The 14,097-nt window shown below is 30.1% G+C and overlaps 1 protein-coding gene across 1 annotated transcript in view; it reads right to left on the bottom strand.

Moving 5' to 3' along the window:
• The window catches only part of LOC114334452 (uncharacterized), a 75,528-nt gene that overhangs the window by 36,386 nt on the left and 25,045 nt on the right, over positions 1 to 14,097 (bottom strand). The window contains exons 5-6 of the mRNA XM_050647466.1: positions 7,953 to 8,063; positions 4,994 to 5,096 (exon numbers count right to left, since the gene is read on the bottom strand). Coding sequence (XP_050503423.1) covers positions 4,994 to 5,096; positions 7,953 to 8,063 — 214 coding nt within the window. The remainder of the gene's footprint in view (positions 1 to 4,993; positions 5,097 to 7,952; positions 8,064 to 14,097) is intronic.

Raw genomic sequence — 14,097 nt, forward strand, 5'->3', positions numbered from 1 at the left:
TTAAATTGTAATCGATTTTTTTAAGATTTTGCTAATCAGTTTGACGTTCTATTGATAAAATATGAATTTCTTACTTCGGATACTTTCACAATTATCGTGTAGATGGCGGTAAGATTTTTAGATTAAATTATAATTACATATTACGGAACATAAAAAAAACTTAAATTCAGTATTTAAAACGTAAGTATATTTAAGGTAAAAATATATACCACAGCTTTGACCAACTAATATTTTTTATAATTAACGTTTTTAATTTTAATTTTAAATTAATCACTTTGACATTTATGTCAAATTTCCGGTAAACGTTTACAGACTTGCCACTACTGGCGCTCGCGAATTTGTAAATATCCCCTCTACGTACGAGCTCACAGCGTATAAAGACTATTCGTTGTATCAATAACTGTGTTATTTTTTATAACGTATACTGTTTCATACATCCAATCAATTTCGTTTATTTCTACAATTATTTCCGTTCGTTCCTACAATTAAATCCGTTCATTCCCACAATAAATACCGTCATTCTTACAAGCAGTGCTATTCATTCCTACTAAATCTCTCTTTTTTGTCCTAAACCTAATGGACTTAACACTGGGATTCCTCATGTGATTTCCCCTGATAATTTAACTTAATTAACCATATTGATAAAGTGTTACTTAAAATCAAAAGTGTTACTTAAAGTCAATTACCTAGTATAAAAAGAAAAAAATCGCAAAAGAAATCTTATAAAATAACTCAATATTGTAAAGTTAACATTAGTCAAAACTACATAGAGGAATGCCGGAATGAATTAAAAGAAAAGTACCATACCTTTAATATTTTATTATAAATAGATATTTTATAAATTGAAATTATCTCGACGATAAATTGATAATTAAAGCTAAAGACAATTTGTAGAGACTTTTCTTGATAACAACCTGCAATTAAGCATACCAGAAGAATACGCTGCTCGTCTTATTATTAAACTTTGTATATAGACCAGGGCGCATCTGTAAAAATATTAGTACATTTGGACGTTGAGAGGTGACTCAAATTTTTTTGCAGAAATTGCTTGAAAATAAATCAAATAATAATATTTGAGTTATCCTCCCTCTCAGAAAGGTTCGGAACATTGTTTAAATAATCAAAATGTCAAAAAATTAAGGAAAAATTCGATTTTTTCTTGGTTTTTTGATTATTACTTTAAAAGTATTCATTTCCGAGAAAAGTTGTACTGACATAAAAGTTGCGTAATTAAATTTCCTACAATATAAAATTGGTTACAAATTTAAAAAATAGTCACCCTTGTTGCAAAATAACAATAATTGTGAAAAAAACATACAAAAACAAGTATTCGCATTTTACGTTTTTCAACCATTTATGCTACACTTAGGACCTTCATATTTCAACCTGAAAAACTTTATGATACAGTAAAACAATACTGTAAATTTCATTAAGATCGGTTCAATAGATTTTTCAAAATAAATTTTGCAATCCAGCTTTCGTAAAAAAATTCATTTTTTCAAAATGTTACAGGACTGAAAATAAAGCAGATAGCAAGTTGAAAATTTTTTGCGTATAGAAGTGTACTGTACCTTTCATTTGCAATTTTGCAAAATTAAAATCAATTAACACCACGGCGTCAGGAATCTTTTTAAATAAACATTAATTATTGGTGCTACGCGCAGGACAGCGGATAGTTTGCTCTGATTGGGCATTCCAATGACCTTTGATAATGATTGATAGATTTTAATTTTTATTACGTTTCGATATAAATAAATAAATTTGAATATTGCAAAATAAAAACACATACTCTATCCTTTGAAATAACACTTTTATTAGCAAAAACTTTCTTTGTTCATATATTTTAAGAGGATCGGTACGTTTTTTCGGCTGCAATGGTATTCAAATGGGGATTCATTTTTTTCGAATCCTGAGAAAACTAATAAGTATTTTTGAAAAATTTAAAAACAGAATAAAAGATTGCGTTATTAGCGAGGGCCGAAAGTCCCTGAGAACTTCTATAATGTTTATTTTAATAAGTTACAGGGGTGAAAAACTAAGAAAAAATTGAGTGTTATTTTTAATTTCAAATATCTCATTCAAAATAAACATTTTATTTATTCTAATGGACTTTCGGCCCTCGGTAATAATTTAGTCTTTCATTCTGCGTTTAGATTTTTCAAAAATATTTATTGGTTTTTTCAGGATTCGAAAAAAATAAACACAATGTCCGTGGTAATTTTCCAAATCTATCTTTGTCATACAACGCACTCAGTCGAATAGAATATTGTCAGTCAGACACTGACAATCAGTGACAATTTTAAATAATTATTTGACATGAATCGGGAATATTTTGAATTGTTGATAAAATAATATTAATATATAGTGTATTTGATAAATAATTGATTTAAAAGGTGAACTTTATAAAAAGTTATTTATTGTGTATTATTTATGGAAGATAGAAGCAGAGAATACATCAAGATATATTCTGTGATCCAAGTATTTTGTTGTTAAAGATGTTCAAAATTGTAAGAGTTCCATTTATTAAAAAAGTTTCCATTAAAAGTTATTCCGTTTATTAAAAAATCACTTTAACACTTTTCCTCTTTTCTCGATTGAGTATTAGTCTTTGTTGTAGGTACATATAAATTATTACAATCACTGAATACATAGCTAGTGAAAAAATTATCATATTTATTAACTGAATTAATAATTTGCCATTATAAAAAAAAATAACAGTTATCCAAGAACATTCAAAAGCCATCTCTTTAAGCTAGTTATGACATTGTCAAGTAGAATGACATTCTAGTAATATGTACATATCCATACCAGTGTGAATTTTACTACACGTAATTTGCCATGTAAAGACAGAAAAGGTAGGGATAGCCGTAAAATATTTGCGAATTATGTACCCATAGCCTTAACTTCAATAATATTTTACAATTTTTTAAAGAATATTTCACAAACAATAATAAAATTAGTTTGATTTTTGTGGAATTAAAATATTAAAATACAACAAAATATAGAGTAAGATAATAATATATTAGATAAAGATTGGAAGAAATTTTGGTGGAAATCAACTTGTGTGAATCGAACGCCGCTGTCCTGCGCGTATCACCAAAAATTATTGTTTATTTCAAAAATTTTCTGACGCCGTGGTAATCAATCGATGTTAATTTTGAAAATTGCAAATAAAAGGTACAGTACACTTCTATAAGCAAAAACAAATTCAACTTGCTATCTGCTGTATTTTCAGTCCTGTAACAATTTGAAAAAATTAATTTTTTTTGCGAAAGCTGGATTGCAAAATTTATTTTGCAAAATGTATTGAGCTGATCTTAATGAAATTTACAGTATTGATTTACTGTATCATAAAATTTTTCTGGGTGAAATATGAAGGTCCTAAGTGTAGCATACATGGTTGAAAAACGTAAAATGCGAATACTTGTTTTTGTATGGTTTTTTCGCATTTATTGCTATTTTGCAACTAGGGTGACTATTTTTTAAATTTTTAACCAATTCTATATTGTAGGAAATATAATTACGCAACTTTTATGTCAGTACAACTTTTCTCGGAAATGAATACTTTTAAAGTTATAATCAAAAAACCAAGAAAAAAATCGAATTTTTCCTTCAATTTTTGACATTTTGATTATTTAAACAATGTTCCGGACCTTTTTGAGAGGGAGGATAGCTCAAATATTATTATTTGATTTATTTTAAAGCAATTTCTGCAAAAAAATTTGAGTCACCTCTCAACGTCCATCTCAAAACAGATGCGCCCTGGACTAATAGTATTCTGTAAGCATCAAACCTTTGTGCGTTTTATTCAAGATATCAGCTAAAGGAACGTATTCTTCTATCGTCGATGTAGATGATCTTTCGTACGGCGTATAGCGTGAAGGAGTACTCTTTCTAACAGACAGATAAGAATAAAGACAACGATTTTAGTTAAAAGCATATTTGTATAATAAGTTGTGGAGTTGTAAAAACGTATATATATCTAAGTAGGTTCATATTTACCTTATTTAGGTAATGGACAAATGCAAAACTTCCTTCCAGTACGCACTACGCTTGGAAACGAAATGAAATAAATCCGAACAGAATTTGGCATTCTCGAGGTAAACGATATTCGAAAAAGCCGGTATATATTTCAAATTTTCAAGCAAAATAATTATTGTGCTAACAACTGCGTTTATTGTTACGAGGAATGCATTGATTGTGACTATTAAACGCATTAGTAGATTGATTAATGCATTTGTTGTTAGAATATTGAGTTTACATCTATGGAATAATCATATTTATCTCTATATTAACAACATTTGGACATTGTTTCCATGAGATCTGTACGTTGTCACAATAGACCAAGGTAATTGCTTATCATCTACGAAATCAAGAAAGTTTGTTGCTGTCAGATTAAACATTATTGTTAAATATACGAAACTAAGTTATTGGCTGAATAAATTGAATGTTATTGATTAATGCACTCTAGTTATTTTCACAATTATTATTAAATCATTGTGACAATGTCTAAAAGTTGGTTTAAGTAACACATTAAATTATTGTTACAACAAAATACTATTCAACAATCATTGTTAATTGATATTACGAACAAAATTTTTTTGATTCTTCTTCATAGATAATAATCATTCGTTTAATGACCAATTTCACATTCTACACATTCAAAATAAATGCCTTAATCTATCCTTATCATAATCTTTGAAAATTAATAAATTAAAAAATACACATATTTCCAGATGATACAGAAAATACAAACATCTCCCCCTTAGCGTATTCTGTTAAATACTACTATAAAGTGTATGAGGTAAAAACACATTGAGAAAGGCACTCTGCCGAAACAACTAAAGTGATAATAATTTGTAATACATTTTGTGGAAATATTGAAAAAGATAGTTTTCAGTGTTTTGTTGTTAGATAAAATGAACTTTACAGGTTTATTAGTGCATTATTTTATCACAAAAAAGATAAATCATAATGTATGCTTAAAATTCACCTTGTAATATTTCTGATGACTCACAAGATCCGCCATATTCCTGAGGAAACATTTCTCTAGGGATATATTTAAATGCAGATTCGGCATCCGTATGAAGATGTAGCTAAAAAATAACAGCTTTATAAATACATACATCGTTCAAAGTTAAATGCCTTTATGAAATAAAATGTATGCCATTTTTATTCAGTTGAAATGCGAAGGCAAAATTATCTTATTTTTCACTTAGAACAGAGAGCGCAAACCAGCACTCCAAATCGACGATTTTCGACTCTATTTGGATGGAATCATCAGAGAGGCGTAGGTTTGTTGCTCTCTGCCCCAAGTGACGAAACTCCGAGAGCTTATCCCCGCATTGCAACTGACATTTATGGAGTAGGTGTCTAACGACATCTGGTAACTGAAAGTCAAAGTTTTCAACCTAATAGAAATATTAAAAATATTGAAAAATATTAAAAATATTCCTAAAAGATATTTAATTGAAAACTTATTTGACTATTTTTCTGGTAACACTTCCATGGCTTCTAAAAATTGCAAGCCAGATGGATGCTGAAGCGAAGAAGACAAGAGGGAATTCAAAAAACTTACAATTCACGACCCCGTCTGTTCAAGTCAAGTTACGATTGTAAGTTTTTTGAATTCCTTCTTATTTTCTTCGCTTCAGCATCCATCTGGCTTGCAATTTTTAGAAGCCATGGAGGTTTTACCAGGAAAATGGTCCAATAAGTTTTCAATTAAATATCTTTTAGGAATATTTTTAATATTTTTCAATATTTTTAATATTTCTATTAGGTTGAAAACTTTAACTTTCAGTTGCCAGATGTCGTTAGACACTTACTCCATAAACGTCAGTTGCAATGCGGGGATAAGCTCTCGGAGTTTCGTCACTTGGGGCAGAGAGGAGCAAACCTACGCCTCTCTGATGATGACTCCAAATAGAGTCGAAAATCGTCGATTTAGAGTGCTGGTTTGCGCTCTCTGTTCTAAGTGAAAAATAAGACAGTTTTGCCTTCGCATTGCTACTGAATAAAAATGGTAAACATTTTTATTTCATTTTATATTAGTTTTACTCCTTTGAGTAACTAGGTCCATTTTCCGTTGGAATTTACCAGCTGAACAGACGAGGTCGTGAATTGTAAGTTTTTTGAATTCCCTCTTGTATTCTTCGCTTCAGCATCCATCTGGCTTGCAATTTTTAGACGCCATGGATGTGTTACCAGGACAGTGGTCCAAAAAGTTTTCAACTAAATATCTTTTAGGAATATGTTTAATATTTTTCAATATTTTTAATATTTCAATTAGGTTGAAAACTTTAAACCTTGACTTAAATGCCTTTAACCCTACGTTAGTCGCGTCGTTATTGCTGACAAGCTTAGGCGCGTGGTCTACGATTGTAGACCAATAGTTTTTTGTCGTATAATACTGGATTTTGACATGAATAACATGTTTATTTATGTTCGCACTTTGATATTAGATATGTTTTGTTCCTTGGCTTTTCTCATTTTGACAGTGGTAAAATTAAAAACGAGGTCATGATTTTTTGGGTCTTTATTCGCAAGTAAATGAAAATGGTCACAAAAATAAGCTCAATTTAGTAAAAAACACAAATATTTTTTATGTTTGAACTTATAGAATGACCAATTCGGATAAATAATAAAGAATAGAACTGAAAAGTAAAAAAAGAACAAAACTATTAAATGGTCAAAGTGGCACAATTTTAGTCCGTCAAACATTCAGTGCAAATATCCCCTATAAAAGAATTCGGTTTCCTAATGGGGTAGTTACTCGGAGAAGAGGGTTGTCTTGGTAAAACACTATTTGTTCATACTTTATTTTATTTAAACACTTGCTAATTAGAACAGTAACTAGTTGGTGGACGAAAGTCTATATTCTAACTACCTTGATGGTTGAATAATGAATGCTGAATAATGAATGATCTCTTTCTTTACTTGTTACGTATCTATAATCAATCCCAATTGTTTATTATGATTGTTGACACGATTCGAACTAATGAAATAATTATATCAAAATAGCTGACTAAGGTGTTCTTGAAACAAGTGCATTATATTGGGAAATCTGTGTCATCTAGTTATTTACAACAACAGGCAATGTTTGTTTTAAGATATTTAAAAATTAAACGAATATGAGTTGCTTTTATTTTGGAATGATAATATAAATCCTGTACACCCCAAAATGATCCTTGAATGCAAATGTGTCACATCTTTGGCATGCCCTTCTTGTTGACATATTGCAAATTCATGCACAAATACAACATCGTCCCACGTATATTGTTGGAATATTAGGGGAAGGGGGTACGACTTCTTGAACTTCGAGCAGTATGCGAGCTCGTCGTCTAAGTTCTCTTAGCAAGGAAGGCATAGTTGATCCATATTCAATTTGCTGTTTGATTAGTTCCCATGCTAAGTTTTCAATGAAGTCTTGAAACATTTTCTTTTATGTTATTAGCTTTATATACACAGCAGGCTACATATTAGCTTTATATATACAACTAAAAACTGGAACGCGCTTAGTCGCGTGGTCTACGGTTGTAGACCAGTACTCTTTGAATAATGGTAAAAAAATAATGTAAACAGATCGGCGGCGTTTAGCAAATTGAAGAGTAAGTTGGAAGTATTAGTGACAGCTGCTAAGCGGGATGGGGGTGTATGTGCAGTTTTATGCAATTTGCGACCACTTAAAGGAGAGTGGTCTACGATTGTAGACCACGCGCCTAACGGAGAATTAAATTATAAAATTTAAATACAAGCTTCCCAAGAATTTGATTGAATATTTCACTAAATTTTTTACTAATTATATATTTTGCTAAACTTTTACCACCTTGATAATTTTCCAATTTATTTTAAAGAATATCTATGTGAATTAAATTGGAAAGACAGAAAAAATATAAAACAGATTTTATTACCGTCAAAATTAATAATAATCTCTCAAAATTTATACATACCGCATCAATTAGTTCCTTCTTCATAAACGGTTTCATTAAGGCTAAAATTTTGTCCATAAACGATACAATATTAATAAAGTGAAAGGTTTTCAGTCTTATCGGCATTCCTTCCTAAAAATAGTATTTATATTTAACATATGTCTGTGTCTATGTCTGAGCATAAGCTGTATCTCAGCAATCTAGTATATAATAATATACATGTTACGGACAATGATGTAAATTGGCCATTGACGTTAAAGACCGGACATTGTCGTGAATGTCCATTTCCCCTGGTTATTAACGACAATGCCCGGCCATTAACGACAATAACATTAGCTATTGGCCAATGTTGTAAAAAAATAAGCTAAGATTAGAGTTTCCATTAATAACCGGTCTATAACGACAGTGGCCAATGTTGATAAATTAATAAAATTAGGTATGATGTCCTATTATTTTTTTTATAAGATAGCTTTTGAAGGCTAATCATTTTTATTTTGATAAGATAGTGAACCATGACATTTTGTAACACTTTTTTCATAAATTTACTACGAGTAATTTCAGCTCGAGCACAGAAATGAAGCAAATAATAAACATAACCTATTTTTAGTCTAAATTTCAACATTGACCGATTAACAGCGGGCATTGTTGACATTGACCGGACAATGATGGAAAAGTTATCAAGAATTTAAAATTATCATCAATGTCCAGCTTCTATGGACAATAACGTTAATATCTGTCCATTGTCGACAATGACCAATTCAACAGGCCATTGTCGATATTGACAGGTTATTAACGTTATTGGCCGGATTTACGTTATTGCCCCTAACATACATATATTTATCTATCTATAAGCTAGTTTCCTACAGCCTCTGCCGCTTCTCGCATTTCGACTGCCATCGTTTTCTGTCCGTCTATTCGTCTTCTTTGATGGCTTTATCTCTTATTATGTGACAAAATATTTTCTTCCCAGGCATTTGAAGGTCTTCCCCTTCTCCTTTGCTGTGGTATGTACTTTAAAACTTTCTTTGGCCATCTATCTTCATTCTTCATTCATTCGTTTCACTTGACCATACCACACTAGTTGTCTCGTTTCGATTCTATCTACACTGGATTCTATCTATACTACCTATACAGTATTCGTCCTCCTTCTAATATCTTCATTCCTGATGTGATCTCTGCCAAACTTCTGCTCCATGTCATAATAGGCTTTACCAAGGTTCTATAGATTGTCAATTTCGTTGTTGGCCTAATATTTTTCCCTGCTGCGTTCTGTTTTCGATGTCTCTTTTTATAGTGCCTTCTTTAGATATTACAGGACCGAGATATTTTTATATTCTTTAAAAGTTTTTGTGGATCTAATTTCTAACCCTTGTTAGTTAAACAAGATTGTCTTCGAAATCTTCTTTATTATCCCCTATTTTAAGATACTCTGTGTTTGACATATTCATATTGAGGCCTCATTTTCATATTTTTTCTTTAGTTTTCTAAACATGTAGTCCATGTCTTCCTAATCATTCGTTACGACTACCTGATTATCTGCGAAAAACAAAGTTGTTAGATATTTACCACCGCCCATGTTTATTCCATAGCATATTATCAGATAATTAAGACTTTTTATTTGTATCTTTTATTGCTGTTTAACCATTCAACTATATAAAGCTTTGCTCTAGAGCAGAGATTTCCAACCCGTGGTAGTCGGGCCGCATATGAAATGCCTCCCGAAAAAGGGTTTCTTACCTGTCGCTAAAATGGTCACATACGAATTGCCTCCCAAGCTTTCAATAAATTACATGCTTCTAATTTTTATGTGAAGGTGAGACGTTGCCATATCTTCGTCCTTTTGTAAATTTTTGGCAAAATTAGTATTGTGTTATTTAATTTATTTTATGTTCAACCTTTATGTATCAATTCAATTCAACTAACTTATACATATAAAAAAAATTTTATAACCATTATAATATATTTTATAATAACCATTATTTATTGTTATTAATAATTTAACAAAAAATACAAAAACATAATAAGTATTTTATAGATTTATTAAAAATAACATCACAAAAAACTTATTTGGAAAATATTACAAAATGTGTATAGAAATATATTATAAAATTACAAAATATTTTTCCTAAATTTATATGATACTACTTTGACAAATTCTAATCTATTTACCTTAACATTCTCTTAATTCTAAAATTTTTTCATTTAGAAAATTTATTTTTGTTGTACTTTACGCAACCATCTTTTTTGGTGTGGAAACAGAATTCATTTTAATATAGGTATTTATTTGAAATTGTAAAATAAAATAATAAAATTATTAATGTTAGGATGAGGGCAGTAGAAAGAGGAATTATACTTGGAATGAAAACTTTCGCATGGGTTTGTGGTTCTTTGTAAGGATGAAGTGAGCGGTCGTAGCGACACGTCATAATCGCTGGCCTCATACGCCAGTGCACGTGGGTTCGAGCCCTGCCAAAGACAAACAATTTTTCGTTTCCAAAAATTATACGAACCGTCTCACCGTGCCTCGGAGAGCACGTTAAGCCGTCGGTCAGTCCCCCTGGGCTAGTGTACATCGACACTAGTTACTTGAAACAGGGTTAAAGATGTAAATGGCGCCGGAACAATCCGAAAGGATCTCCCCGGCAAAAATGCCATAAGATATTATTATTATTATGTAAGGATGAAGAGTGCTCAGCCCAAAGATGTGGAGGAAATATCGAATTTTCAGATATGTAATTATCAAGAAGATAATTCACAAAACTGGGTGACTCTTTCATCGACTGGTTTAAATTCTGCCAAATTTATAGCAAAAACATTGCTAACATCTTCAGGATGTAAGAATGAAAGACCAAAAATATAAATAAGAAAATGATTAATTTCGGTTGAGTTAACACCTTTTTAGTGAACCTTTCTATATAAGAATGTGGTTCTAGCATAATATAAATTTTGTCTTACCCTATTGATATCATTGATAGTAAATGTCTCTATATTTGTCTTCTAAGTTCTTTACAGATGAGCTTCGTTGGTTTTTCGCTGAGATCTTCCACGGCTGCGCTTTTTATTGAATTGCTTACGGCTTTTCTATTGTAAACTTCGGCAGACAACTTCTCGTGGTTATGATCTAATATTGATTCAATTATCATATTTTCACATCCCTGTTTTCACAAATTATTTACAGGTTTTTTTAGTAGGTACATGCTCACTGTTTTACTGTATCTTTGGCCAACGTTTTTTGAAAACCGAATGTAAAACCATCAATTGATAGTAAAGGTTTGCCCTTTTGACTGACACTTATTGTTGATTCCATTGTAAATGATGGATGTTATGACTTAAACAAAATTTGATTTCGAAATAGACGAACTTACAAGCTTGAAATAGACAAACTGACTGATGCAGGAACTAATAAACTTTCAAGTATGTATTTATACAACATTTAGCCCATTAGCACAATTTACAAAAGAGAATATAAACAAACAAAAATATTAAGGTAAAAGTACCTATTTATCGAATTATAAAATGGAATTATAAATATGGAAGAGATTATAATCGCAATTGGAATTACCCAGAAAAGCTGAGATTTAATCAGATTGAATGAGATTTTTCTCGTGACACATCCCCCTCCATGCCTAAACCAAATTTTTTGAGTAGTTGGACATCTATATTAATATCTTATTTTGATGATATACATAGTTATAAACAAATGAAAATCAAAAAACGGTAAATTTTCGCTTCTTTCGTCTATTACTAAAAGGTGAAGCATTCTAAACAAATTTGAGAAAGAAACTCATAAATCATATAAAAAACTTCAATATGGCGTTCGCTGAATATGTCTATCCTTATTTGTTGCTTAGAAAATTGCAAAATAAGTCATACATTTTGAGTTTTTATAAATATTCATAACTCATGTAAAAATTAACTTAGAACCTTCTTATTACACGGAATGTTGAGACTAGTGGTGCTTAAATGACCCTAAATTTTAAAGCAATTTGTCAAATAGTTTAAAAGTTATTTAATTTGTTTATCCCAAATTCATTTTTTTTGCAACACTATAAGTAAGTTAGAAAATTATGAGGTTACAGTAATACTTCGGACAGTTTATTAAAGAAGAACATTTGAACTATTAACTTAATTAAAAAAAATGACAAAAAGTAATTTTAAACAGTGTAAAATTATTTTGCAAAATCATGTCGATTTTTTGCTTACTTATAAACAATTAGAATAACTTTTTAACCGTTACCCGTAAAAAAATTATTTTTCCATATTTAGAAAGACTGAATTTTTATACCTACACATTTAGAGAGAAAACAATTGTCCTAGGACAATTTAAGGACGAAGTCAGCCCCCCTTTTTTTAATTCACATGTTCTTGCAAAATAATTTTGCAATATTTAGAATTGTTTTTTTTTCATTTTTTTAATTAAATTAATAGTGTAAATCTTCTTCTTTCATAAACTACCCAAAGTATTCCTGTAACTTCATCATTTTCTGACTTATAGTGTTGCGCAAAAAAATTAATTTGGGTTAAACAGATTAAATAACTTTTAAACTATTTGACAAATTGCTTTGAAATTTAGGGTCATTTAAGCACCACAAGTCTCAACATTCCGTGTAATAAGAAGGTTCTAAGTTAATTTTTACATGAGTTATGAATATTTATAAAGACTCAAAATTTATTATTTATTTTGCAAATTTCTAAGCAACCAATAAGGATATACATATTCAGCGAACGCCATATTGAAGTTTTTTATACGATTTATGAGTTTCTTACTCTCAAATTTGTTTAAAATGATAAAATGTTAACTTTTTGGTAATAGACGAAAAAAGCGAAAATTTACCGTTTTTTGATCTTTATTTGTTTATAACTATGTACCTATATCATCAAAATCGGCTGCAGGAAACATATAAGTTATTATTATAGATGTCCATACTATTTAAAAAGTTTGGTATCGGCCTGGAGGGGGTTGTGTCACCAACAGGATATTTTTTCCTTACTTCTCTGAACTAATTGTCGGGTAACAACTTTCTTTTCTCAAAAGAAATATGTCGTACTTAAAATATTTATGTGAAACAAATTTTAACTGCATTAAGAATTAGAAAAATCAAAATAGATAGATACTACCTATTTAAATTATGATTTGGCAACATTGTATCATTATACAGAGATACTCAAAATATCAGCCTAAATGATTACCGAAACGGAGGCATTTCAATTGTACCTGGGAGGCATTTCATGTATGAAAATATTTACCTGAAAAAGTGGGAGGCATTTCGATAACGCCGGGTAGTCGTACCTCTGATAGTACCTAAGAAGATTTCAGGTGTTATGCGTCATATAGACTCGTCCCGCCAACCGGGAGCCCACTATTTTTCCTCTTCCTTCCGCTTTTGTTCCACTTCACTAACTTCGCGATCACCAGTTGTTGGAACCAGCAGTTTACATCAATGTAAATGTGAAGTACCTACATTGGTGGTTAGGCAGATAAACAATATACCGTTTTCTTTTCTTTTCTTTTCTTTTCTTTTCTCTTCTTTTCTTTTATTTTCTTTTCTTTTCTTTTCTTTTCTTTTCTTTTCTTTTCTTTTCTTTTCTTTTCTTTTCTTTTCTTTTCTTTTCTTTTCTTTTCTTTTCTTTTCTTTTCTTTTCTTTTCTTTTCTTTTCTTTTCTTTTCTTTTCTTTTCTTTTCTTTTCTTTTCTTTTCTTTTCTTTCTTTTCTGTTCTTTTTTTTGTTTCTTTTCTTTTCTTTTCTTTTCTTTTCTTTTCTTTTCTTTTCTTATCTGTTCTTTTTTTGTTTCTTTTCTTTTCTTTTCTTTTCTTTTCTTTTTTTTCTTTTCTTTTCTTTTCTTTTCTTTTCTTTTGTTTTCTTTTCTTTTCTTTTCTTTTCCTTTCTTTTCTTTTCTTTTCTTTTCTTTTCTTTTCTTTTCTTTTCTTTTCTTTTCTTCTTTTCTTTTCTTTTCTTTTCTTTTCTTTTCTTTTCTTTTCTTTTCTTTTCTTTTCTTTTCTTTTCTTTTCTTTTCTTTTCTTTTCTTTTCTTTTCTTTTCTTTTATCAGCTGAGTGGAAAGATGTATAAAAGTAGTTGTGATCGAGTTTATTAACCTTTAACTACACGCGCTAACTAATTTTATTTATCATGGACTTAGATTCCAGTTATAAATCCCAATTGGCTTA

Source organism: Diabrotica virgifera, chromosome 3, assembly GCF_917563875.1.
Source record: "Diabrotica virgifera virgifera chromosome 3, PGI_DIABVI_V3a".
NCBI classification, from domain to species: Eukaryota; Metazoa; Arthropoda; class Insecta; order Coleoptera; family Chrysomelidae; genus Diabrotica; species Diabrotica virgifera.